Source organism: Eleutherodactylus coqui, chromosome 5 (assembly GCF_035609145.1).
Source record: "Eleutherodactylus coqui strain aEleCoq1 chromosome 5, aEleCoq1.hap1, whole genome shotgun sequence".
NCBI classification, from domain to species: domain Eukaryota; kingdom Metazoa; phylum Chordata; class Amphibia; order Anura; family Eleutherodactylidae; genus Eleutherodactylus; species Eleutherodactylus coqui.
In genome coordinates this window covers 276,891,282-276,918,424 of record NC_089841.1, presented here as the reverse complement: position 1 = coordinate 276,918,424, position 27,143 = coordinate 276,891,282, and the positions used below count along the sequence as shown (strand labels likewise).

General features: G+C 43.0%; 1 protein-coding gene across 2 annotated transcripts in view; it reads right to left on the bottom strand.

The window, feature by feature from the left end:
• The window catches only part of LOC136628676 (occludin-like), a 53,239-nt gene extending 28,812 nt beyond the window's left edge, over positions 1-24,427 (bottom strand). The window contains exons 1-4 of one of the 2 annotated variants that reach the window (XM_066604775.1): positions 24,239-24,427; positions 11,997-12,725; positions 11,754-11,915; positions 3,721-3,875 (exon numbers count right to left, since the gene is read on the bottom strand). In XM_066604775.1, the coding sequence (XP_066460872.1) occupies positions 3,721-3,875; positions 11,754-11,915; positions 11,997-12,710 (1,031 nt within the window). In that variant the 5' untranslated portion in view covers positions 12,711-12,725; positions 24,239-24,427. The remainder of the gene's footprint in view (positions 1-3,720; positions 3,876-11,753; positions 11,916-11,996; positions 12,726-24,238) is intronic. The other variant, XM_066604776.1, reaches the window with a different exon arrangement.
• Between the last annotated feature and the right edge of the window lie 2,716 nt (positions 24,428-27,143).

Below are 27,143 nucleotides of genomic sequence, written 5' to 3'. Positions count from 1 at the left end.
ATGGCAGCGGCCGTAGGTGGGAGGGAGTTTAGCAGCATTTAGCAGCGATCATTCACAGCCATTTAGTTGATGACAAGCTTGACAAAGGCCATAGTGTTGGTGGCCGAAACGTCGCTGTTGTGATTTTGCTTGACTTTTACTTCAATAAATGCTGGATGGATATTTTATTCCTGATTCCACTCGATATTTGATGAAGGATCCTATGTGCTGCCGGTCCTCTACTATCACTGAATGGCTGTGATTGGTTTATAGAGCGTCAGCTGTGATTCGCTGGCACTCAATCCAATCACAGCGCTTACTTACACAGCGCTGACGGCGGGGAAATTCAAATCTGAGCAGGGAGATGACAGCGGGGAGAATTCTCAAGCAGCTTGCCGCACCGCCGGGGAGGTCATCGTACCGGGGACACAGACGCCGGCTGGGAGGTGAGTATTGCATTTTTTCTTTAACTATATACTCGAGTCAATAAGTTTCACCAGTTTTTTGTGGAAAAATTTATTGACTCGGCTTGTACTCGGGTCGGCTAATAATCCAGGATATACGGTATGTCATTTTTCTGGCACCAATTGCCCCGGAAATCTGTCTTACATGCATTGTGCCTCATTTACTATGAATTTTTGAACATGTTTAACAGGTTTCACAGCTTCTCCTAAATAAATGGTTTAGCCTAAATTGTGCCAAAGATTGCACCAAAATTTTGGCACAATGTTAGGCATAAATTAATGCAACTAATAGGGGGTATAAACCTAGAAGAGACAATCTGGTGCATATTAACACTGTCTGTCTTAGTTTGCACTGTATAACTTTTAGACAGTATTAGTAAATGTACCCCAATATTTCAAATCTCTGTAGCGCCACTGTCAGAACATTTTAAAGTGTGGGAGGAACCCAGAGAAAACCGATGAAAACGCGAGGATAACACAAACTCCTTTCAAATGTTGCCTCTGATTAGATTTGAACACAGGACCCCAACACTGCAAGGCAACAGTGCTAGCTAGTGTGCCGCCATCAAACAAGAGGTGCGTCTCCTCCAATACACATTGAGGCCTCTTTCACACGAGCGTTGCAATTTTCAGCCATAGGAGTCTATGGGAGCCGCCAGCATATTCCGGTCACAAGATAGGTGAAGACCTACCTTTGCCAGTCGCGTTATGTGGCTAAAAATCGCCTATCTGGCCAAATGCATTGAAATCCAGTGCTTCAGATAGTTGGGATTTTCGGCCGACATTTTAGCCACGATAAAACACTTGTGTGAATAAGGCCTAAGACTCGTTCCCTTTGGGCCTTGGTCACCTGGGCTGAGGGTGCTTCTGTCTCCAATTGAGCCAATTTGTCCTGCAGCTATCCGTATGAACCTGATGACCTACTTCAAGCACTACAAGCATGATGTCCTGTCCAACAAGGACTTATGTTTTGGTTGGCCGCAGTGTTTTGTCTGCAGCTATTCCGCCCCAAGTTTTATCTCTGTTACTCCCCCTGTGACTGCTCTTCTTTGGGTGTGAAGGTGCTTTACATGGGCTGATCGTTCAGATTCCCGTCATCCAGCAGGAACCTGGATGATTATCGCTCTGTAAATGCCCTGACTCAACGATGAACGGGGATTTGTTTGCTTCTCGGACGTCCTTTATTTTCATTATGCAGAGCAACTACTCTCTTGCTGTGCATGGATACGGGCGGGCAGCGACAATCCCCAGCGCTCCATCTCCATTCACCCGCAATAATCCTTCCCATTTATACTTTCAATTCTCTGAACTCATTTGCTAATGAAAACTTTTTACACGGAAATAAATTGCCTTTAGTCGATCAGAACTCGATTACTTTAAATGTTGCAATTAGGGGGCGGTCTTACATGAGCAGATCTCAATTGCGAACTCCACGATTGCCGTTCACGCGTAGGATATGCGAGCATTAAAATGCATGGACTTTCACCGGTTTGCTCACACTTGCGGGTAGGAATTCCGCGAGTGGAAGAAAAATCGCAGTACTTTCTATTTTACCGCGGATTCCGCACATATGGGCTCTATTGATCTCCATGGATGTGTTCGATCCGCAGTGAATTCAAAATTAACATTGCGCATGGACGCAGATTAGCTCACAAGTTGCTAGGAACCAGATACAAGTGGTATAAAGAAAAGAAGGAATTGGTGGGCAGGCAATGCAGGACGGAGTCTTGGGAGCAACACCCATCCAGACTGCTGTCTGCAACCTCCACTTGTTCTTCTGGGCTCCTCCATAAATGGTTTATACTACTTCCAAAATGAGTAGTGTAAAACCAACCGAGCCAAGAGAGCAGCATCCCGTCCTGAAGGCTCTCAGATCATCTCACCACGACGGCACAAGAGAACGCTGTCTGGGCGATAGAACAGGGTTTCCAGGGGGTTGGGCAACTTTCTGAGGTCATTCCCTGCTTGTGATCTTTCTTCAACATGGAAGATACACTGATCATACGCTGAAAATCTGCGCAGAAAACCGCACGCATATGCTATTCGCGATTCGTCTCTGCGATCATTCACGGGTCTTCCACTGTAAATATCTGCATACGGAATCTGACCCACTCATGTGAGCCCGGCCTGATCATGAGGTTTTTTTTGCCTGGGCGGCCATTACTTCCCCTGTCATGTAGTTTATTGCCACCAGCAAATCCGCCGTTTACAACAAGGGGATATACTGAAGACAAACTTAAGGCCCATTTACACGAGCAGATAATCGCTCGAAGGACAGTATGAGGGACAGCTTTGAGCGATCATTTTGCATAAAAATTGTTATTTAAGTAGCTTCTCAGCTACTTAAATACCAATTAGGTATGCAAAGTAAGCCTTCACCGAGGCTATTATCTGCACTCAGATCCTTTGTTCTCCATGGGGAAACAATGCTATCAGCGCTCCCCACGGAGAACGACTGATAAAAGTGAGGGACCATTTTTATGTTGGACTGATTACATTTTTATGTCCAGATAAGTAATGTGACCAACAACAAGTGAGTGAATTGGCCAACATGTTTATGGCGGACAGTGAACAATGAGTGTTCATATGGAAGATCATTCGGGTGATTATTGCCCCATGTAAATGCCTTTAAGAAACACTAATGTGTTGCTATTGCTAGCTCCCGTGCCCTGTGCTCCGGAACGTCAACACTGACCACTGATTCCTTTATTTTAGATTTTTCATGGCACTTCCTTCTAATGCTAACTTTCTGTATGGATGTGAAGACTCATTCCAGGCAACTTTTATAAAGAGATTGATGGAATAAGCATTAGAAGAAAATATTTCACTCAGGCGCATAACTATATATGGGATGCGGTTGCACCCGGGCCCAGGACCCTTAGGGGGCCCATAAGGTCTCTCTTCTCCACATAGGGAGCCCAGTACTATGAATAAAGCATTATAGTTGGGGGCCCCATTTACAGGTTTTACATTGGGGCCCAGGAGCTTCAAGTTCCGCCTCTGATTTCATCTACTGTATATCTAGGGAACAGCAGACCACCAGGGGTCATAACAAAAGTCAAAAGGCATAGGAGGTTCTAAAGGTAAAAATGTGATTCCACAGTTGTTAGGACCATATGTATTACATCCATGTAGAATATGAAATAAATTAGTTATGGTGCATTATCATGCATTTGTGGAGTCTTATAAAAACACTATTGAATGTTATGTAGAAGAACTTTGTAGAGATGTTCTTAATGAATGTCCAAAATACAAGCCTTACATATTTGCTACACACCTGCCGGTAAGGGGGCTGTTGGGTGTTTCTTCAAACTCTTCTCTAGGTGGTTTGTAGATGCTGCTATTACTCAGAACCTTATTTGGGCTTTGTGATTTCTCAGAGTAAATAATGGTAGACGTTTCATCAGGAAGACCACCTGGAACACTTTTTACCTGTGGGGAGATGGGGCGACCCAAACAAGAGATATTCCATTTAGAAGACATATCAACATTCTGCTCTTCAAATTGATATATTATTAGGCTCTTAGGTAAAGCTGTCCAGGCACATTAGATAAATGCCTGAAACCTTTGCTGCTTTAGCCAAGAATGGCCAAAAATATGTCTGTAGGATTGGACTTCTACTCACCTGATCCTCTGTTCCTTGAAAGGTAAGCCACTGAGAGTTGTGTACTCTACCACTCTAAGTAGGCAAGCTTAGGCTTATTAGGGGCTCAGGGGATTTGGACAGTTTATCTCTACTTTACAGTTGAATGTTATTTTTCATTTCCTGCCAAATTGGGGAAACGTGTTCATCAACGGGATTAGGGACAGGAAGTCCAGAAAAATCTCTACCCCCAAGAACACAACGTTTCCTAAGGGCCCTTTTACACACGATTATCATTCAGTTAATCATTGGATCGTGCAAAACTGTAAATAATCGTTCACTATAAACCTGACTACTGATTGAACGGCAAACAATAATCACTCACTTATCATTTGTTTTTCATTTTACGCAGGCATAAGAACCAAATGATAATCATAGAATGGTAGAGTTAGAAGGGACTTCCAGGGTCATCAGGTCCTCCGCGGTCATCGGGTCCAACCCCCTGCTCAGTGCAGGATTCACTAAATCATCCCAGACAGATGTCTGTCCAGCCTTTGTTTGAAGACTTCCATTGAAGGAGAACTCGCCACCTCCCGTGAAAACCTGTTCCACTCATTGATCTCCCTCACTGTCTAATATCTAATCTGTGTCTTTTCCCTTTCAGTTTCATCCCATTGCTTTTGGTCTGTCCTTGTACAGATGAGAATAGGGCTGATCCCTCTGCACTGTGACAGCCCTTCAGATATTTGTAGATAGCTATTAAGTCTCCTCTCAGCCTTCTCTCCAGCAAGCTAAACATTCTCAGATCCCTTAACTGTTCCTCATAGGACATAATTTGCAGACCGCTCACCATCTTGGTAGCTCTTCTCTGAACTTGCTCCAGTTTGTCAGTGTCTTTTTTAAAGTGGGGTGCTCAGAACTGGCCCCAGTATTCCGGATGAGGTCTGACTAAGGAAGAGTAGAGGGGGATAATGACCTCACGTGATCTAGACTCTATGCTTCTTTTAATACATCCCAGAATTGTGTTTGCCTTTTTGGCTGCTGCATCACATTGTTGACTCATGCTCAGTCTATGATCTATTAGTATACCCAAGTCTTTTTCGCATGTACTGCTGCTTAGCCCAATTCCTCCCATTCTGTATGTGCTTTTTTCATTTCTCTTGCCCAGATGTAGGACTTTGCATTTCTCCTTGTTAAATACCATTCTGTTAGTCGCCTCCCACTGTGCAAGTTTTTCTAGATCTTTCTGAATCCTGTCTCTCTCTTCCCCAGTGTTAGCTATGCCTCCTAGCTTTGTGTCGTCTGTAAATTTGATCAGTTTCCCATTAATTCCCTCCTGCAGATCATTTATAACAATGTTGAACAACACTGGGCCTAGGACAGAGCCTTGTGGTTTCCACTTGTTGCATTCTTCCACTTGGATGTGCAGCCATTTATGACCACTCTTTGAGTACGATCACTCAGCCAGTTGTAAATCCACCTAACAGTTGCCTTGTCAATCCCAGATTTGGTCATTTTTTTTAATAAGTATGGGATGAGATACTTTGTCAAATGCTTTAGTAAAGTCAAGATAAACTATATCTATTGCATTTCCATGATCAACCCAGTCGGGGATTCTGTCATAGAAGGAAATTAGGTTTGTCTGGCATGACTTGTTTGTAACAGTGTGATTGTTCTCAGTGAGAGAAACCAAGTAATCTTGTAGATATGATACCTTTTAATGTCTAACAAAAATACATGTTTAAGCAAGCTTTCAGATTCTCTATTGATCCTTCCTCAGGCTAAAATGGAATTGGTTTGGATGGGGCACATATATAATACTAGCTGATATATCCGGCTTCGCCCGAGTTAATTTGGTACTGGTGTTTATCTGGTGTTCACACGGAAAATCTTATGAAGTCATGGTTACTTTAGAGATACCGAGGAAAAAAATATGTTCACCATTTTGCATAGTTCTCTGCGTTACCCAGGAAACACCACGGGGAGGCAACCATGCGACGTTTCCTTTATATAAAATGACATCAGGAAGGGAGAGAATTAGATTCCATATGTAAAATTTGGACGCTAATTCTTTTGCGCTTTGAATTGAATAATCGAGTTGGGACCCATTAACTTTTCCTATTTATGACATAAATCAATGCGCGTGCCAAAATTTCAAGTGAGAGAATTATATTACGTATGTAAAATTTGGGCACTAGTTCTTTTGCACTAAAATTAAATAATCGAGTTGGGACCCATTAGCTTTTCCTATTTATGACACAGTCAATGATCGTGCCAAATTTTAAGTCTCTATGACATCGGGAAGTGAGAAAATTAGATTACGTACGTAAAATTTGGACGCTAATTCTTTTGCGCTTAGAATTGAATAATCGAGTTGGGACCCATTAGCTTTTCCTATTTATGACATAATCAATGCTCGTGCCAAATTTCATGTTTCTACGACATCGGGAAGTGAGAGAATTAGTGGTGAGTCAGTCAGTGAGTGAGTCAGTGAGGACTTTCATCTTTATATATATAGATACAAAGGCAGAGAGGATACCCCCTCTTGATTAAAATATAAATGTTCACACACAGAAATTTGAGACTGTTTTGCGCTCAAAATGTAAAACAACAGACAAACAGAGCTGAGACACTACTTAATCAGTCCACTGAGCTCAGGAATGTGACAGTTTTATGATGTGTATTATCTCTCCTTCAACCTGCACATGGAAGGAGATGCAGCACCACCTATTGGACGGCAACATCATTAAGTTAAAAAAAAAAAAGAAATGATTGGAAAAGGACATCCCTCTTGACCTCCTTCAGACCTTTCATATTTTCCACTTATGCAAGAATCCCAAGCTGAGGTTCATTTCATTCTTGAGGGTATCAAACATGGCCATAAATTTGTACACTAAAAATCCTTCTGTGACGCTGCGACTTGAAATTGCCCTTCAGTATGATAACTCTCATCTGCTCTATGCTATGTCCCTGACCACAAAAATGTTTCACCACAGGTAGTTCAGTCTTTCCCTCTGTAATTGATAGGCGATGAGATCTCATCCTGGCTCTCAGTTTTTGTCCTGTTTTTCCGTGATATAAACCCCCCCAACAGGACATTTTCTGCACTGGATCAGGTGCACAACATCAGATGTGGAACATGTAAATATCCCCGGGATCTTATAGTCCTGCTGTGTGTTGGGGATCCAAATCCTGTTCGCAGTCAGTATATGTGAGCAGGTCTTACAGCTCCTTACCTTACATGGATAAGTTCCTTTTTGTGTGTCAGAAGGCAATGCACTTCTGATTATAAAGTTCCTCAAATTAGGAGGTTGCCTATAACACAGAAGGGGAGGGTCTGGTGATATGGTGGTCAGATGGTCATCCTTGAGTAAGTATGATGGAGTTTCTTTGCAGTCTTCCTTAGTACCTCTAGCTGTGAATTGTAGGTCACTACTAGATGCATATGTCCGTTTTTTTCTTTCTCCTTGTATTAGAGTAGTCAATTTCTGGGTATCCTGGTGGCTCTGGTGATTTGGTCTACTGGCTAACATGGTACCAATTTTTTTTTTGTTTGTTTTTTTTTGTTACAAACACATGCTGGCTCTGGTTAATTACTCCATTCTCATCCAAGTACTTGCATACATGCTGTTTAATAATTTGTTCAAAGATCTTTCCAGGCATAGAAGTCAGGCTCACAGGCCTGTAGTTTTCTGGATCCACCTTCTTCCCTCTTTTGAAGATAGGGACAACATTTGCCCTTTTCCAATCTTCTGGGACTTCTCCTGTTCTCGGGTAATTTTCAAAGATTATGGTGAGTGGTTCAGCAATTACCTCCTCTGCTTTTCTTTAGTATCCTAGGATGTAATACATCTGGACCTTGAAACTTGAATTCATCTCTCTGCTTATATATAGCCTGCATTCTTTTATTCCCCCAATAGCACAGGGAAGATCAGTTAATGTTACATCTACTTTCTGAGTGAAAACAGATACAAAATAGGAATTTAAAAGTTCGACCTTCTCAACATCATTCTTAACCAATTCACCACTTTCATCCTGTAAGCATCCAATAGCATCTTTGACTTTTCTTTTGCTTTTGACCCCCCAAATCCTTTTCTTATTGCTTTTGGCCTCTCTTACAAGCCTCAATTCATTATCAGCTTTATCTTTTCTGACACTTGCCCTACAGTTTTCTGCAGACCCCATTATATTTTTCTTTAGATATTCCTCCTCTTCCCATTTGATAAACATATGTTTCTTACCTTTTAACATGTGTGCAAGTTCTGTGTTCATCCATCCTGGTCTCTTTAAATGCTTCCCATTCTTCCTTCTTTTAGGGATTGGTAACAATTGTGCTTTGAGAATCTCATTTCACAATATTTCCCAACCTTCTTGGACATTTCTGTCCTTAAGAACATCCAGCCATTGGATTCTTCCCTCTTTCTGAGTTCATTAAAATCTGCCTCTCTGAAATCCAACCTTGAGGTCTGAGTCTTCTCAGGTCTTCCTCCCCTTGTTATCCAACATGCAAGGATATCATGATCACAGCCTCCTAAGGTCCCGGCCACCCTTACTTCCTCAACCATTCCCTCCCTGTTGGTAAGAATTAGGTCCAAGATAGCAGATCCCCTTGTTTTCTCTTCTATCTTCTGGAAGATAAAGTTGTCAGCAAGAGCGGATAAGAATCTGTTGGATCCATTACTTTTACCTGAGAGATTCCCAACAAATGTCTGGATGAGTAAAATCTCCCATGATCACTATGTTGGGCTTCTTTGAGAGCTTGGTCATCTGATGTAGAAAGAGTTCCTCCACATCTTCTGCTTGTCCAGGCGGCCTATAGTAAATGCCTACAATAATAATCAGCCCTAGCCGATTATCTATGAACAGCTATCTGTTGGAGGTGTCGAGCTGGAAGAGATATCCATGCGCTTCGCCTCTATGCACTGAGCAATTAGCTCTCCTGTGTGAAAACATAGGAGCGATATTCTTTGGAACAACTGTTGGGCATTGAAGCATCTGACAGTCATCCCATGTAAAAGGAATCGAAGGGTCCTTTTAGACGAGCCGATTCTCGTTTCAATGGGTGAGTGACGTCCCCGCTCTGTTGTGCTCCCGCCCCCTCCCCTTGCCTTAAGCCAGCAAGGGGTGGAGAGGGGGCAGGATTGGTATCCTAACAGCATCCCGGGGCTGCAGCGTATATGAGCCGCAGCCTCGGCTGTCTTAATGGACGTTGAAATGGGGGTTGCAGCCGTGACTCGGTCATGGCTACTTCACGTTCACATGATTTTCGCCCACGCTGTGGCTGGACAAAAATCATCACACCCGTGTGAATGAAGACTAAAGTGAAAAATACTTTGTTACTTCTTGATATAAGTTAGGGTACTTTTAGATGAGCCAATTATTGTATGGATGAGCGAACCAGTGAGTGACGTCCCTGCTAGCTCGTTTGCACTCATGCAGCCTGGTTAGATGCATCACTGGATCGTTTAAATCAGAATCGTCAGTTCCTGTATTAGAGGATGAGAGGGACTAAATGATTGCTGTTTAAATGATAAGTGAACGAGCCAACGATGGTCTTAACACCGGCATAAAGAGAACAACAAACGATTCCCCTCCATCGTTTACTCGGCTGCGTTTAGACCAAACAATTATAGTTCACCTTTCCTCGTTTTAACGATTATTTGAATGAATTATTCCATTTGGAGCTGCTAGTGAAAGCATTCCACATTCTGTTTCATTCCATATGGTGAATTTCACTACTATCGGATTATTCTGCAGCGAGCAGATTATTTGGCCGCACCTTGTCCCTGATATAAGGTGTGAGTGTTGTGTGCTGGCTCTTATTAGAGAGGGTGTTAATGAGTCACTAGACAGAAACTGGTGCTATCAATGTGTAAATATGCATTAGAAAGGGACTGGCTGTGCTAATAGCACCTGACAATATGCTTCACACCTTTATAAAGTAATTAATGTGTAGCCGCCACATTAATATAATATCGAGAATTAGAAAACCAAAAACTGCAATACCAAAAGCCAAGGTTTGTATGTCGATCCTGTTATAAAAGATTCCTTTTGCATTGTATTGATTGTGTGGCTCAATAATTCTTTGTTTGGAAAGAGACAAAACTATTATAATGATGGTTACACACATAGTGCTTTTTGAAGGTTACTTTTTTAAAAGGCAACTTCAAATCTGAATGTCATAGAATAATTTGGGAGTACAAGTTTATAACCATCTTTGCACTTTCTACAGAAGCATAAACATCTCAAGACATTTCATGCATCATTTGAGAATGTGAGAAATCTATAGCAGAGATAATACACTGGCCTGGTGACCCCCCCAACACTAATTTAGAGATCATAAAGCTTTCACATCCCTTATCAGTGAACTAATTATTCACTCCTTTATTCATCCTGTTCTGGTAAATCCAAATAATCCCACCATGTCCGTGTCCTTGTTGTATGTATGTGTATATATATGTACGCTTTTTCAGATCTGTTCCATTAAGCCTGAGGAAGAACCCTGAGTAGGTTGGAAAGCTCGCTGTAACATCATATATTTTTGTTAGCCATTAAAAGGTTCCATATCTACAAGATTACTTGGTTTCTCTTGCTGAGAACAATTTTGCTCTACTGGTAACAAACCTTTTTCTTTTTACCTGATGTTTTTAAAAAAAGGAAAGTTGTTAGCTGTAAGTTAGAGGGAAATCATGAATGAAACTAAACTTTTTGCCATCTTTGATGCATTTTTTGAATCTATTGTGTTATTTTTTTAATGCAGTATGCTCTAGTGATGGCAACTTTTCTGGAATTTTCTCTATAGGCAAAAAAAGTAAACTTGTAGAGAGCATGATGATAGTGTAGGGAGTATAGGGAGTCTTATAGGCCACGTACTACTCCCTGAGAAAAAGTATGCAAATTAGCTCTCCTTGCAAGGAGTACATGGCCTATAAAACTCCCTACATCAAGTTCATGCTTTCCACAAGGAGAAACTGAAATCCCCTAGACCCACACCAAAGGCCTCTCACTCGGCCAATCGGTATCCTGCTCTACATCAGCAGGAGCATGAACCATGAAACAGTTGTCTGAAAATGGGTGTCTTTTCCGTATGATGCAGATTCTTTTAAAGAAACATAGAAAATTGATGGCAGAAGAAGCCTACATGGCCCATCTGGTCTGCGCTTGCATTATTTCCTTTTCATTTCTGTCTAAGAACAGATCTATAATATTCCTAGCAGCTTGAATTCATTTATTGCTGATTTTCCAACCAGGTCTACTGGAAATTTGCTCCAAGCATCTACTATTTTTTCCCAATATGCTTTTGTAACAATGAGGGAAACGTTATGACAGGAGTTTGGAATCCGTTCACACTGCAGCAAATGAGTGCAGGACATGGAAAGGTTCTAAGTATCATGACTTTCTGTAGTTGTATGTAAGGCTCCAACAAATAGGCAGAGCCTACAGCCGAGGCGCATACAATTGTATGCAGTACAGTTGCATAAATGGAGCGTGGAATCCCATTGCAAAAAACACTTATACCACATTGTATACTTTATATGATGACTTTTCAATGAAAGAACATAAAACAAGCAAAAGCAACCCAAACAACGAGGAACATCTACAGTAACAATGGAGAAAAGCTTGCAACAAGTTAATCCTATGACAGCAATCCCGCTTCATAGGACTTTAGGAACAATAGTCCCAGGCACAAGCAAAAATGTACAAGTTAAGTGATTCAGAATTCTTACCCATTCCTCAACATTTGGACCCTCTTTATATGCTTCGAAAGGTTCTTCCCAGTAAATGTTTGGCTCTCCATAGCGCCAGATCTTGCTTCTTGTCTTCTGGGCAAAGAAGGCTATGACACACAGAAGGATGGCTACGATAAATCCGCAGACTATAGCAATTGCCTACGTAAGAGAAATGCATTACCTGACATTGTTCACAAAGTCCAAGGCATATTTTCTCCCCATCCCTTTAGGTTTTCTTACCTCCTGTGCATCCACCATGCAATAATGGTACAGGTACTGATTTCCAAAGCCTGATCCAGATACTCCCGAACTGTACATCTGGTTGCACATTACTAACATCTGACTGTAGTACATATTGCCACCCATCTGAGCTCTTGGATTTACCCCAACAATATACACAATCGAGGCGATAAGGTTCATCGTTGCTAAAATAGAGCTCAGCACTACTACACCCAAAAAGAATTTACGGGACCGAGATCCACTGGCTTTAGTTACACTTGCAATTAAGATCCCCAGCATGGCTATAAAGGTTAAAATACTCATAGCCATTATAAATCCAGTTGCAGCTTGAGGATTGGTCATCCCATAGCCATAACCATAGCCATACCCATAGCCCCCATATCCACCATAGCCACCATATCCACCATATCCACCCATTCCTCCTGCATATCCCCCCATAAGCCCTCCATAATTATATAGCCATGTCAATGTTGAGGCAACACAGGCAAAGATAACGAAAGACATTAAAACCACGACGGCCTCTAGAATCCGGACAATGCCAGGAGGAGACTTCCACTTGTAGAAATGCTGTGGTTGCACATCTTCCATGTAGAAGGAGCCAGGATGGGCAGAGTTCATGTGGTAAGCATATGATTCAGGACCATGGCTATTCTGATGAATGTAAGTGGGTGGGCTGTAGTCCGGGGGGCTGCCGTAGCGTTTTTGGCTGTACATGTTGAGGTTGGTAACCTGTGGAAGAATAGTATAAAGATATAAACCTGTGCCAAATATTATTATTCTTTCTTCTGAAGTTAGAATGGTTTCTCTCTGCTTGCTCCTCTGCCACATTTCCCTTCTTATCTTGGTTTCGTGTCCATTTAGTTTTCGTTACGCCCCTTCTGTTTGTACTTTTTGATATCGCTCATTCTTCGGCTACACTCCTTATCGCACGTTCTTAGCACTTTTCACTTTAGTGTGTGCGCTCACCCTTTGTAAAGACGGCCCTTCCTGTATTGTACTTGCTTAAGAAGGTTTTTGACTAATTTTTGTGTCAGGTTTCTTAATGGCTCTCCCTGAAACGTTTGTATGTAAAGTGCGAAATTATATACAGTATAGAAAGATGTATAACGTATACCAGCCGTAGATAGATATGTGATTGATGATAGATAGACACATAGCCAAGCAGATAGATACATACCTCGGGGCCCAGACCACTTCTCTGTGAGGAGAGCAGCGGTACCAAGTGTCAGCAGGAGCAGCAGGGAGATGACATCATCACCCTGCTCCACTCCATGCCATGGCTTGCCGTGCTGTGCATCTGTGTCTGCGCCCCCGTCCGCTCTCCTCCTCCTTCATCCTCCTCTCTTATCGTCTCCAGCTTGGGCTGTCAGACAGACCGCACTAATCACGTGACCGTCGACAGTGCAACCTGAATGTGTGTTTGTATATGGCAGAGGACGGCCTCTGGGCCCCCTTAAGCGCAGGGGCTGGGTCCCTATTGTGACCTCTGACGGTACGCCTATGCGACTAGCACTGCTGCCGCCAGCCCCATTGACAACGAGGTGAAGCCCCTGGATGTGAATCCAAGGGTTTCACATCCAAGAAATCCCCTGCTGCAGCTGTCACAGCTGCAGCAGGGGAGAGAGATGTCCTCCCACTGCTTTCAATGGGGGCCACACTATATGTGCAAATTTTACGATCGTGTGACCGCACAACAAGTGCGACTTGCAAAACGCTGTCCTATTTTTTTTCAGGGTGAACTTTATTCGCTTGTAAAAAAACAGACATGTGATTGCTTTCATTGAAAAGCATTGGTTCGCTCGTCTGACTGAGCCCTTACAGTAACAGAGCTTGTTCGTTGCAGGAAGAGTTGCAGTTTTGATTGGTACGACTTTGAGGTGCATGTGCATTTTTTGGGAGGCAAACAAAAGAAAAACAACAATTCTAGCGTTACTTTTTTCAACTATTTTTATGACGTTCACCAACTAACGACATTTTCATTGCCTGTGTCGTTATGTAATAACACCTATTATGTGTTGCATTTAAAAAAAAATCTTGGTATTACATCCATTTAAAACTTTTTTTTCTGGTGAAAAATGCATATTTTGTGAGACTGGATTTTTTACATTTAAATGAAACTATAGAATTTCTTTTAACACTATTGCTTAGTCCCTGAGCGGGACTTGCAGATGCGGCTGTTAACCCTATACATGCCGTGTTTTGTGCGACTGGAGCATGTAAAGGGTTGACAGAGAGAGGGGGCTCCCTCTGTCACCATTGGTCCCTCTGCAATGTGATGAGGGGGTCCTGATGGGTCTCTGTGGCACCCGGAGGCTTAAATATAGCCTCCAGGTCAGCCAGCTAAATTAGGCTATGACGCTCAGACTCTGTCTGAGCGTCATAGTCTGTCTAATACCCTGCTGTGCCTCAGCATAGCAGAGTTATAGAAGAATAAAAAAAGTATTATGCAAGTCCCCTAAAGGGGCAAAAATTTTTAAAAAAGTTAAAAAAATTGTAAAAATATTACAAAAAAATAAAAGTGCCCAAACCTAACCTTTCTCCCTTTACATTGTAAAAAATAAAAACAAAATTACACATGTGGTATCCCTGTGTTCATAATGACCTAGAGAAAGAAATTCTTACATTATTTAACCCCTTAATGATGTGCTCTAATAACTATGTATAATATATCACAGGTCAGTACAGAGATCTCTACCATCATCTATTATACCCAGGACTGTAACAAGGGGGCGCTGTAATAACTATGTATAGATATATCAGGGGTCAGTACAGAGAGCTCTCCCATCATCTATTATACCCAGGACTGTAACAAGGGGGCGCTTTAATAACTATGTATAATATATCAGAGGTCAGTACAGAGATCTCTCGCATTATTATACTCTGGACTGTAACAAGGGGGCGCTCTAATAACTATGTATAATATATCAGGGGTCAGTACAGAGATCTCTCCCATCATCTATTATACCCAGGACTGTAACTAGGGGGCGCTCTAATAACTATGTATAATATATCAGGGGTCAGTACAGAGATCTCTACCATCATCTATTATACCCAGGACTGTAACAAGTGGGCGCTCCAATAACTATGTATAGATATATCAGGGGTCAGTACAGAGATCTCTCCCATCATCTATTATACCCAGGACTGTAACAAGGGGGCGCTCTAATAACTATGTATAATGTATCAGGGGTCAGTACAGAGATCTCTCCCATCATCTATTATACCCTGGACTGTAACAAGGGGGCGCTCTAATAATTATGTATAGATATATCAGGGGTAAGTACAGAGATCTCCCCCATCATCTATTATACCCAGGACTGTAACAAGGGGGCGCTCTAATAACTATGTATAGATATATCAGGGGTCAGTACAGAGATCTCTCACATCATCTATTATACCCAGGACTGTAACAAGGGGGCGCTCTAATAACTATGTATAATATATTAGGGGTCAGTACAGAGATCTTTACCACCATGTATTATAACCAGAACTGTAACAAGGGGGCGCTCTAATAACTATGTATAATATATCAGGGGTCAGTACAGAGATCTACCATCATCTATTATACCGAGGACTGTAACAAGGGGGCGCTCTAATAACTATGTATAGATATACCAGGGGTCAGTACAGAGATCTCTCCCATCATCTATTATACCCAGGACTGTAACAAGGGAGCGCTCTAATAACTATGTATAATATATCAGGGGTCAGTACAGAGATCTCTCCCATCATCTATTATACCCAGGACTGTAACAAGGGGGCGCTCTAATAACTATGTATAGATATATCAGGGGTCAGTACAGAGATCTCTCCCATCATCTATTATACCCAGGACTGTAACAAGGGGGCGCTCTAATAACTATGTATAGATATATCAGGGGTCAGTACAGAGATCTCTCCCACCACCTATTATACCCAGGACTGTAACAAGGGGGCGCTCTTATAATTATGTATAGATATTTGAGGGGTCAGTACAGAGATCTCTCCCATCATCTATTATACCCAGGACTGTAACAAGAGGGCGCTCTAATAACCATGTATAGATATATCAGGGGTCAGTACAGAGATCTCTCCCATCATCTATTATACCCAGGACTATAACAAGGGGGCGCTCTAATAACTATGTATAGATATATCAGGGGTCAGTACAGAGATCTCTCCCATCATCTATTATACCCAGCACTGTAACAAGGGGGCGCTCTAATAACTATGTATAATATATCAGGGGTCAGTACAGAGATCTCTCCCATCATCTATTATACCCAGGACTGTAACAAGGGGGCGCTCTTATAATTATGTATAGATATATCAGGGGTCAGTACAGAAATCTCTCCAATCCTCTACCTTGAGGGGTGGAGAGGCTGCTAGGCCCTGTCTTTATTATTTTGGGTTCCCTTACCTATACACCCTCTTATGATCTATGTCCTAGGCCATATTGGGCCATAATTAGAGATGAGCGAATGTACTCGGATAAGCACTACTCGTCCGAGTAATGTGCCTTATCCGAGTACCTCCCCGCTTGTGCTGAAAGATTCGGGACGCTCTGCGGAGCGGGGAGCTGCAGGGGAGAGCGGGGAGGAACGGAGGGGAGATCTTTCTCTCCTTCTCTCCCGCCCGCTCTGCCCCGCTCCCCGCTGCGACTCACCTGTCAGCAGCGGAGCGTCCCGAATCTTTCAGCACGAGTACAGCGGTACTCGGATAAGGCACATTACTCGGACGAGTAGTGCTTATCCGAGTACGTTCGCTCATCTCTAGCCATAATTCTAGGTGCTCCTATTTAGTTCCTTGCATATTTTTCTGCACTAGGGAACTTTAGGAGGGGAGGTGTTTTGGTATCTCATTTTTTATCACCAGCAATTTTTGCCGGGTGTATCTACACCTGTTAGGTGATTCTTGCAATAGGCATGTGGATACTGACCCTAATCAGGGACCGTCATTCCTAGCAGTTTAGGGTATCGCCCTTTAGGGGTTTTTTTTACCTAGACTATTTCTAGGAACTACCAACCTGCTTTATACACCAGGCAGTTGAAATAAATAAATATCAAAAACCTCACTATTAGGCTGGGCTTACACAGGGCGGATTTGCCGCGGTAAATCCGCCCACGGCCGCTAATCTCGGGATTAGCCAGCCATGTGGACGAGATTTCTCAGAAATCTCGTCCACACGGGACGGCCAATCTGCTGCGGTAAGTCCCGCTGAAACCGCGGCTGCAGCCGCCGCAGCCACTGTTTCAGAAGATGCAGCATGTCTATTTACTTTTTTTTTTTCGTCGCGGCCGCGCTCTCCTCTATGGAGCGCCAGCCGCAACGGAAAAGCGAGCGGCCGGGCCGCTTCAAAGCCGCCGCGGCTTAAACCGCGGCAGTTCTCTCGGCGGAAATCTCGTGGTTTTTGCTGCGGCCAAACCGCGAGATTTCCGATGGGAATACGCCCCGTGTGAACCCAGCCTTAGGTTCTGTCCTCACCTGTGACAATAACTTTATGGTAGTTATGGACATCATCACTACCTCTACTCTATAACAGCATTCCAAAAATTGAGGCTCCTGATGAGTCGTGTCGATGACAGAAACACGTCGAGCCACTACGTATCTGTTTTATGGTGCATCAAAAATCCGCATTGACGGATCAGTTAGAAAGCAAATCCCACTGGGCCTATAAGTCACCCTGGGGCCCTGGGTCTGATGTGTGCTTTACACCAGATGACTTATTACATACCTGGTTTATGGTGAATCAGATACTTGAACCGAAGGGTTACCCAGAAAATAAAAATGTCTTCCGGGCCCTATAAGCATCCTATATTCCCGTTTCTGGTGCATCCCTTTGGCGGATCTGCTTCACCGTCTATTTCTACGTCATTCATCTTTATTTTTGTTGGTCCTTAATTATTGTGGACGGGCCTAAATTTACGTTAGTTATGGGCGAACAGGCGGGATTGTAGGGGTCAGGGAATTTAAACATTGTTCTCTTCCTTCCCATCTCTATTTTAAAGACCACCACCTCTTTAGTATTATCCATTCCAGTAATCGGCATTACACTAGTTGCGTTTGCAATTGTAACAAATTATTGAATTAGATACCACGCAGAGTGCCAGTCTGCATTATACAGCTTTGGGTTGTCTTTGTTTGAAAGCCGCTCCCCCTCAGTTTTTATAAATATCTAAATAAAGGTTACGTTTTAAGGAGTTTGATAGTGATAGCGCTCCAGATTTTTCTACTCCCCTACAACTGTGATTCCCCATCATCTAATATACCCAGCACTGTAACAAGGGGGCGCTCTAATAAATATGTACAAATATATCAGGGGTTGGTACAGAGATCTCTCCCATCATCTATTATACTCATGACTGTAACAAGGGGGCGCTCTAATAACTATGTATAGATACAGTATATCAGGGGTCAGTACAGAGATCTCTCCCATCATCTATTATACCCAGGACAGTAACAAGAGGGCGCTCTAATAACTATGTATAGATATATCAGGGGTCAGTACAGAGATCTCCCCCATCATCTATTATACCCAGGACTGTAACAAGGGGGCGCTCTAATAACTATGTATAGATATATTAGGGGTCAGTACAGAGATCTCTCCCATCATCTATTATACCCAGCACTGTAACAAGGGGGCGCTCTAATAAATATGTACAAATATATCAGGGGTCCGTACAGAGATCTCTCCCATCATGTATTATACCCAGGACTGTAACAAGGGGGCGCTCTAATAACTATGTATAGATATATTAGGGGTCAGTACAGAGATCTCTCCCATCATCTATTATACCCAGCACTGTAACAAGGGGGCGCTCTAATAAATATGTACAAATATATCAGGGGTCAGTACAGAGATCTCTCCCATCATCTATTATACCCAGGACTGTAACAAGGGGGCGCTCTAATAACTATGTATAGATATATATTAGGGGTCAGTACAGAGATCTCTCCCATCATCTATTATACCCAGCACTGTAACAAGGGGGCGCTCTAATAAATATGTACAAATATATCAGGGGTTGGTACAGAGATCTCTCCCATCATCTATTATACTCATGACTGTAACAAGGGGGCGCTCTAATAACTATGTATAGATACAGTATATCAGGGGTCAGTACAGAGATCTCTCCCATCATCTATTATACCCAGGACAGTAACAAGAGGGCGCTCTAATAACTATATATAGATATATCAGGGGTCAGTACAGAGATCTCTCCCATCATCTATTATACCCAGGACTGTAACAAGGGGGCGCTCTAATAACTATGTATAATATATCAGGGGTCAGTGCAGAGATCTCTCCCATTATCTATTATACCCAGCACTCTAATAAGGGGGCGCTCTAATAACTATGTATAGATATATCAGGGGTCAGTACACAGATCTCTCCCATCATCTATTATACCCAGGACTGTAACAAGGGGGCGCTCTAATAACTATGTATAGATATATCAGGGGTCAGTACACAGATCTCTCCCATCATCTATTATACCCAGGACTGTAACAAGGGGGCGCTCTAATAACTATGTATAGATATATCAGGGGTCAGTACACAGATCTCTCCCATCATCTATTATACCCAGGACTGTAACAAGGGGGCGCTCTAATAACTATGTATAGATATATCAGGGTCCGTACAGAGATCTGTCCCATTATCTAATAAATATTCAGGACTGTAACAAGGGGGTGCTCTAATAATTATGTATAGATATATTAGCGGTCAGAGCAGAGATCGCTCCCATCATCTATTATACCCAGGACAGTAACAAGGGGGCGCTCTAATAACTATGTATAATATATCAGGGGTCAGTACAGAGATCTTTCCCATCATCTATTATACCCAGGTCTGTAACAAGGGGGCGCTCTAATAACTATGTATAATATATCAGGGGTCAATACAGAGATCTCTCCCATCATCTATTATACCCAGCACTGTAACAAGGGGGCGCTCTAATAACTATGTATAGATATATAGGGGTCAGTACAGAGATCTCTCCCATCATCTATTATACTCAGGACTGTTACAAGGGGGCGCTCTTATAACTATGTATAGATGTATCAGGGGTCAGTACAGAGATCTCTCCTGTCATCTATCATACTCAGGAGTGTAACAAGGGGGCGCTCTAATAACTATGTATAGATATATCAGGGGTCCGTACAGAGATCTCTCCCATCATCTATTATACCAAGGACTGTAACAAGGGGGCGCTCTAATAACTATGTATAGATATATCAGGGGTCAGTACAGAGATCTCTCCCATCATCTATTATACCAAGCACTGTAATAAGGGGGCGCTCTAATAATTATGTATAGATATATTAGCGGTCAGTGCAGAGATCGCTCCCATCATCTATTATACCCAGGACTGTAACAAGGGGGTGCTCTAATAATTATGTATAGATATATTAGCGGTCAGTGCAGAGATCGCTCCTATCATCTATTATACCCTGGACAGTAACAAGGGGGCGCTCTAATAACTATGTATAATATATCAGGGGTCAGTACAGAGATCTCTCCCATCATCTATTATACCCTGGACTGTAACAAGGTGGCGCTCTAATAACTATGTATAATATATCAGGCGTCAGTACAGAGATCTCTCCCATCATGTATTATACCCAGCACTGTAACAAGGGGGCGCTCTAATAAATATGTACAAATATATCAGCGGGTCAGTACAGAGATCTGTCCCATCATCTATTATACCCAGGACTGTAACAAGGGGGTGCTCTAATAACTATGTATAGATGTATCAGGGGTCAGTACAGAGATCTCTCCCATCATCTATTATACCCAGGACTGTAACAAGGGGGCGCTCTAATGACTATGTATAATATATCAGGCGTCAGTACAGAGATCTCTCCCATCATCTATTATACCCAGCACTGTAACAAGGGGGCGCTCTAATAAATATGTACAAATATATCAGCGGGTCAGTACAGAGATCTGTCCCATCATCTATTATACCCAGGACTGTAACAAGGGGGGCACTCTAATAACCATGTATAGATATAATCAGGGGTCAGTACAGAGATCTCTCCCATCATCTATTATACTCAGGACTGTAACAAGGGGGCGCTCTAATAACTATGTATAGATGTATCAGGGATCAGTACAGAGATCTCTCCTGTCATCTATCATACTCAGGACTGTAGCAAGGGGGCGCTCTAATAACTATGTATAATATATCAGGGGTCAGTACAGAGATCTCTCTTATCATCTATTACACTCAGGACTGTAAGGCCTCAGTCACACGGGCGTTTTTTCCCACGATTTGCAGATCGCATGATGGATGCGCATCCGCAAATCGCGTGACCGGGTCCGAAAAGTCACTCGAAAAATTTGCTCCTAGCCGCGTTTCATTAGAAACGGGCCGGAGCAATGCAGCGCTGTCCAGCGCATTGAATTCACTGGAGCCGGCAATACAGCCGGCTCCATTGAAAGCAATGGGCTGCGGGCGATCTCACGATGAATTTTCGGGAAGGGCTTAAAAATATAAGCCCTTCCCTGAAATTTATCCAGAAATGTGTAAAAAGTAAAAAAAAAAATACACTCACCTTGTCCCGGCAGACGGAGTTCAGCTGCGGCCGGCCGGCAGTTCTCCTGAACTGCTATGAGTAGTATTCAGCAGCCGGGGATTTAAAATCCCCGCCTGCTGAATGAGCTGCCTCTGATTGGTCACAGCCTCACCAATCAGAGGCAGCTCTCACTTACCCATTCATGAATTCATGAGTGGGTGAGTGAGTGCTGCCCCTGATTGGCTCAGCGTAGGGACCAATCAGGGGCAGCACTCAGCTGATTGGTCCCTGCGCTGAGCCAATCAGAGGCAGCACTCACTCACCCATTCATAAATGGGTAAGTGAGAGCTGCCTCTGATTGGTGAGGCTGTGACCAATCAGAGGCAGCTCATTCAGCAGGCGGGGATTTTAAATCCCCGGCTGCTGAATACTACTCATAGCAGTTCAGGAGAACTGCCGGCCGGCCGCGGCTGAACTCCGTCTGCCAGGACCAGGTGAGTATATATTTTGTTTTACTTTTTACACATTTCTGGATGAATTTCAGGGAAGGGCTTATATTTTTAAGCCCTTCCCGAAAATTCATCGTGCGATCGCCGGCAGTTCATTGCTTTCAATGCAGCCGGCTGTATTGCCGCTCCATTGAATTCAATGGGCAAACATCGTTCTTCTCTGTTACAGCTGTGGCAGAGAAGAATGATTTATTTTCTATATGTTCTCAATGGGGTCGGCGCTGCTGCTGCCGGCCCCATTGAGCGCATATAGAGAAGAGAACAGGAATCGCAGATCGCAGATAGGTGCGATCTGCGATTTCTGTTCTATAATTAATCGGACGAGCGCATAAAAAGCGCTCATGTGTCCGATACCATTGCAAAGCAATGGTTTTATAAAACCGCCGGACGCATGCGCAGATTGCACGGAACATCGCCCATGTGACCGAGGTCTAACAAGGGGGCGCTCTTTACATCTAGAGAAATGTAGTATTCTGTACCGACATAGAAGGAGGTTCTTTACTGTAAGAGCAGTGAGTCTATGGAATTCTATCCTGAGGAGGCTGTGATGGTGAATTCGATAAAACAGTATAAGAGGGGCCTGGATGTCTTCCTTGAGCGATACAATATTACATGTTATATCACTGGATTGGTGATCCGGGGATTATTCTGATTGCTAGATTGAAATCGGGGAGGAATTTTCTCGGCCTTTCACACTACATTACATATTATGATACAGTATAGATTGTACAACTCCTAAATACATGAATTTAAAGGGGTTGTGCAGATATGGTGCGGCTCCGTGTCCATAGGGCGTGCATGATATTACAGCTCAGCCCCACTCTACTCATGGATAGAACGGCACTACATCTGGAAATACACCGTAAATCAATCAGCCCCCTTTTCTCATATGAGACAACCCCTTTAATGGGACGGACTACAACACAACACTTGAATTCATTCGGAGCATTCACGTGTCAGATCATCAATGTGTTTGAATTAGATCGTCGTTCAAAACCTCACAAATACGTCGTCTTCTCCTTATAAGAGTCTCCAGGAGTATTTGTGAGTCCTATATGTAATTAGGATACAGATTTTCTAACTGTCCTCTTTTTTGGCCTCCTTGTGAAAAATGGTTCCATGTTTTGTCAGATGTGAGCTAGTTTGCATGCGGTAATGTTGGAGCCGCTTTTTTCCGTGTTCTTAGAGTTAAACCATTTAGCGCCCAGCCGGGCAGACTGCCATCTTTGTCTGCTGGAAGCTGGATGCCACCAGGAAAAAAGGAGCTCTTACTTTGGGACAACTCAATGCTTTTTTCTCCTATTTTTCTTGCCATGTAGCAAGTTGAAGGCAGTTCTGACATGATTACATTGTAATCAGACTTCCATGGGGTTAGATGCCAAGGAGGTGATCCCCATGACTCCCCCCTCGAGTAGAACTTGTAAGATTTGTTATTCTTGCTACAAGGTGCTTTTACCAGAAACGCTGAATTCCAATTATATTTTATATCATCACTTGCCTAAACAAGGACAAACGCAGAGCAATCAGCCTTTAACATGTCTTGGATATCCCCAATTATAGCCGCAGATCGTCGAAAACCAATGGATCAATGGATTTTCAAATGACTGTGATTTGCGCTCACACAGCCCGCTTTTTACCGTGATTAGCGCAGCGGTACAACATTGATTTCACTAGGGCTTTGCAGTCTAGGGCTCGATTTTCAAGCGATGTCTGCTCTATTTTCGTGCGTGTTCTTCACCCATCACATCGAAGGGGTGCATTAAAAAGCGCTGTAAAATGATGAACATGTATTTGAAAACAGCGCACAATTGCTATAAAATGTGGCGGTTTGGGACACGGCGTTTTGTGAATGCATATGTGAGATATATCTGCATCGGTTTATTCCGCTTTATAACAGAACTGAGCAGCACCAAACTGGCCCCATTTTACCGGAAGAAAAAGCGCTACATGCAGCACTATTCCTTCCAGCATTTTTTGCCGGATCTGCGTCGGAATCTCCAATCGAAGGTCCCAATGCAGATGTGAAGCTTCTCGTCTTTTACATTTTTCCAAATACGTGTCAAACCAACTTAAAGGAATGTTTGTGTGAAGCTTAGCCTTAGAAAGCCTCAATAATCTAGCTGGAGAATCAACTTAAGTACGTTAGTGCAACTTTTCCTCTCTGCCCTCCCCCATCCACTAAAGTTCTTTCTCTCCATCCGACCGCGTTCACGTAATTCTCGCTCTCACCTGGCTTCACGTTACCTGTCTCCTGCCATCACATGCGGGCTTCCATGCTGCAGCTCTTGTGCTTGCTTAGGCTTCCTCTAGTTACCAAGTCCTGGGAATGGCGTTCCTGGATTAATCATTAGAATCCGGCTCTGCCCACATTCACACTGTGAGATCCTTCCCTCGGGGCTGGTCACTGTAGAACAAGCGCCTCACATTAACCCCTTGTTTTCCTGCTGCAGAGCAGTAGCATGCAGCCGCTGTAGCAGTTAGTTTGCAGTGACACCGCGGCCCTGGAGGGCGCAAATCCTTCTCTGCTTTATACAAGGACATCAATAAACAGAAATGGAGAAAGCAGAGATGTGCGTCCCATTATAATGGCACAATAACGTAATCGCCGCTACGCAGAGCTTCCATATCTCACCTGACGGCCCCCGCATGAGCGGAGTACTTTTGCAGAACCTTTCGTGCGCCAATGCGCAAGAGAATAGAGCACGCTGCGTCTTTTTTGGCGCAACTGAAATGCACAGGAAAAATACGTAGATGTGAACCAACTCCTTGAAATCAGTTAGTTTGATACTCTGCGTTTTGCACATGCGCCCGTGGGATGGCGGCCTTAGGGTCCACTCATGGGGGCATTATTCCTGTCCAGGTGTTGTCTGTTTTTAATTGACTGAACACGGACAGCATAGGGACCCATTAAAGTTAGGTTGCATTCACACGGGTAAGAAAAGCGCGTGAGATTTGTGTATTGCAAAACGCACAAAACTCGCACAAACATACAACCCATCATTTGTATGGAAGTATTTACAATATTGATGCTACGAGACAGAAAAATCGCAGCCTGGTTTATCTTCATAGGAGTCAGTGGGTTCTATTCTCTGCGAATTGCGCCCACAAATACGTCCGTGTGAACCTAGCCTGAGGATGCATTCACACGGCAATATGTGTATGTCGGTTCGTGACTATGCAGCATAGTCACAGGTCCAAATCCGCAGCTACTTGCATGTTTCTGCCTGTCCATACTTCTTTTACACACGTAGGTACCTAACATATTTGTGCGCGTAGAAAAAAAACTCACCAAATTCCATTGATTTTGCGCCTAAATATGCAGAGAATACGCACATTAATGCACGCTACGACGGGGTGTCATACACGCCAAGACAGGACACGCTGCGTTTGCTTTTCAAGTGACTGAAAGTTTTAGGAAAAATATGCAGTTGTGAATGAACCTATTGAAACAAAAAATACTCGCAGAATACGCGGCATATTTACGATCGCTTTATGGGCCCTAAAAGCTCTAACGCCGGCGCTATTTCCTGCCTGTCACGGGCGTGTCTTACTATGAATGCAGCAGTATGCAATGCATTACCTACTTGCTGCGTGCAGACAATGGCCACATACTACTTTGGGGTGTACGCTCGCATAATACGCGTCAGGATAATGCATCCTGCGATCTTTTTTGCGCGCACATTTTGCGTGATGTGTGTGAGGCACAAATGAAAGTAATATAAAGATTCAGACCGCATATTACACACTCAAAACACGCGAATAATACTTAGTAAAGTACTCTCGTGTGAATGAGCCCTAAAACTCATTCATTCACATATTTGATGCAGTGAATATGCTGCTAACTATCCAGTGTTTACACGCAGCGGTCCGGTGACTCTCGGGTAAATACATATTACATCCGTTTAGGTCGGAGGCATTTCAGAAGGAAAAAACTTGCAGTAAAATCCTCTTTGCTTTCATTGGGACTTATCGAGCTTCAGCTTCTTCATTTGCTTCTGTTCCATCTCTGTTTCTTTGATGATAAACAAGTCTATGTCGTGTAGCGGCTGGCCGGCTGGCCAGGGATTTGTATGTATTGGTTACACTGTGACGAATAACAACAGTGTGAAGATTGTGCTAGAATTGCTCTCTATTTACCACAATAAGGGCGCCCACCCACTAGCGTTTTTTTTCACTGCGAAATTCGCAGAGTTTTTTTTTCTGCAGGGGGTCTATGGGACTTGTAATGTAAAAATCGCGATCGCGCAAAATCGCGATTTACCGCGATATCGCGATTTTGCGCGATCGCGATTTTAGCTTTGCATGTCCCATAGACCCCCTGCAGAAAAAAAAAAAAGGTGCGAATTTCGCAGTAAAAAAACACTAGTGGGTAGGCACCCTAAGGGCTCCCACCCACTGGGGATTTTTTTTCCTTTGCGTTTTGCGTTTTTTCTCAAGAGCAATTAGAATTGAATGTGTTCCTGTCCACTTGCGGGTTTTTTTTCAGTCCGTTGCAATTTTTAACATAGGAACTGTCAGTTGCATATGTGTCCTTATTTTTCTCTTAATGCACCCATGAATGTCAATGGAAATTAACGGAAAAGGCGCGAAAAAAGCGCGAAAATGCCGCGAAAATCGCAAACGCCAGTGGGTGGGCGCCCTAAAGGTTGTTTTCAGTAAACTTCTTGCCTGGATGTAGTTTACCAGTTTGCAACCATCCATCTGGTGGAGAAAAGATGGCGATCCCATAAGCTAATAACTCCCAAGTTATCACAACAGTCAAAGATTTGGTTTGCTGTTCTTGCTCTGCGTCTAAATACCCTGACAAAGGCACAATAACTTGCTTATTATGCAAGTCCCCCAAAGGGACAAAAATTTTAAAAAAGTAAAAAAAAGGAAAAAAAATAGTAAAAAAAAATTATAAAAAAATGAAAATGCCAAAACCCCACCTTTCTCCCTTTACTTTGTAAAAAATAAAAACAAAATGACACATGTGGTATCGCTGCGTCGTAATGACCCAGAGAAGGAAGTTACTACATTATTTAACCCCTTAATGATGTGCCCCCTTTTTTTTCGTAACTCCTTTATTTATCCTTTAACGTCGCTGTATGAAGGCTTGTTTAGTGGAGTAAAATGAAAAAGAAACGGCATTCCA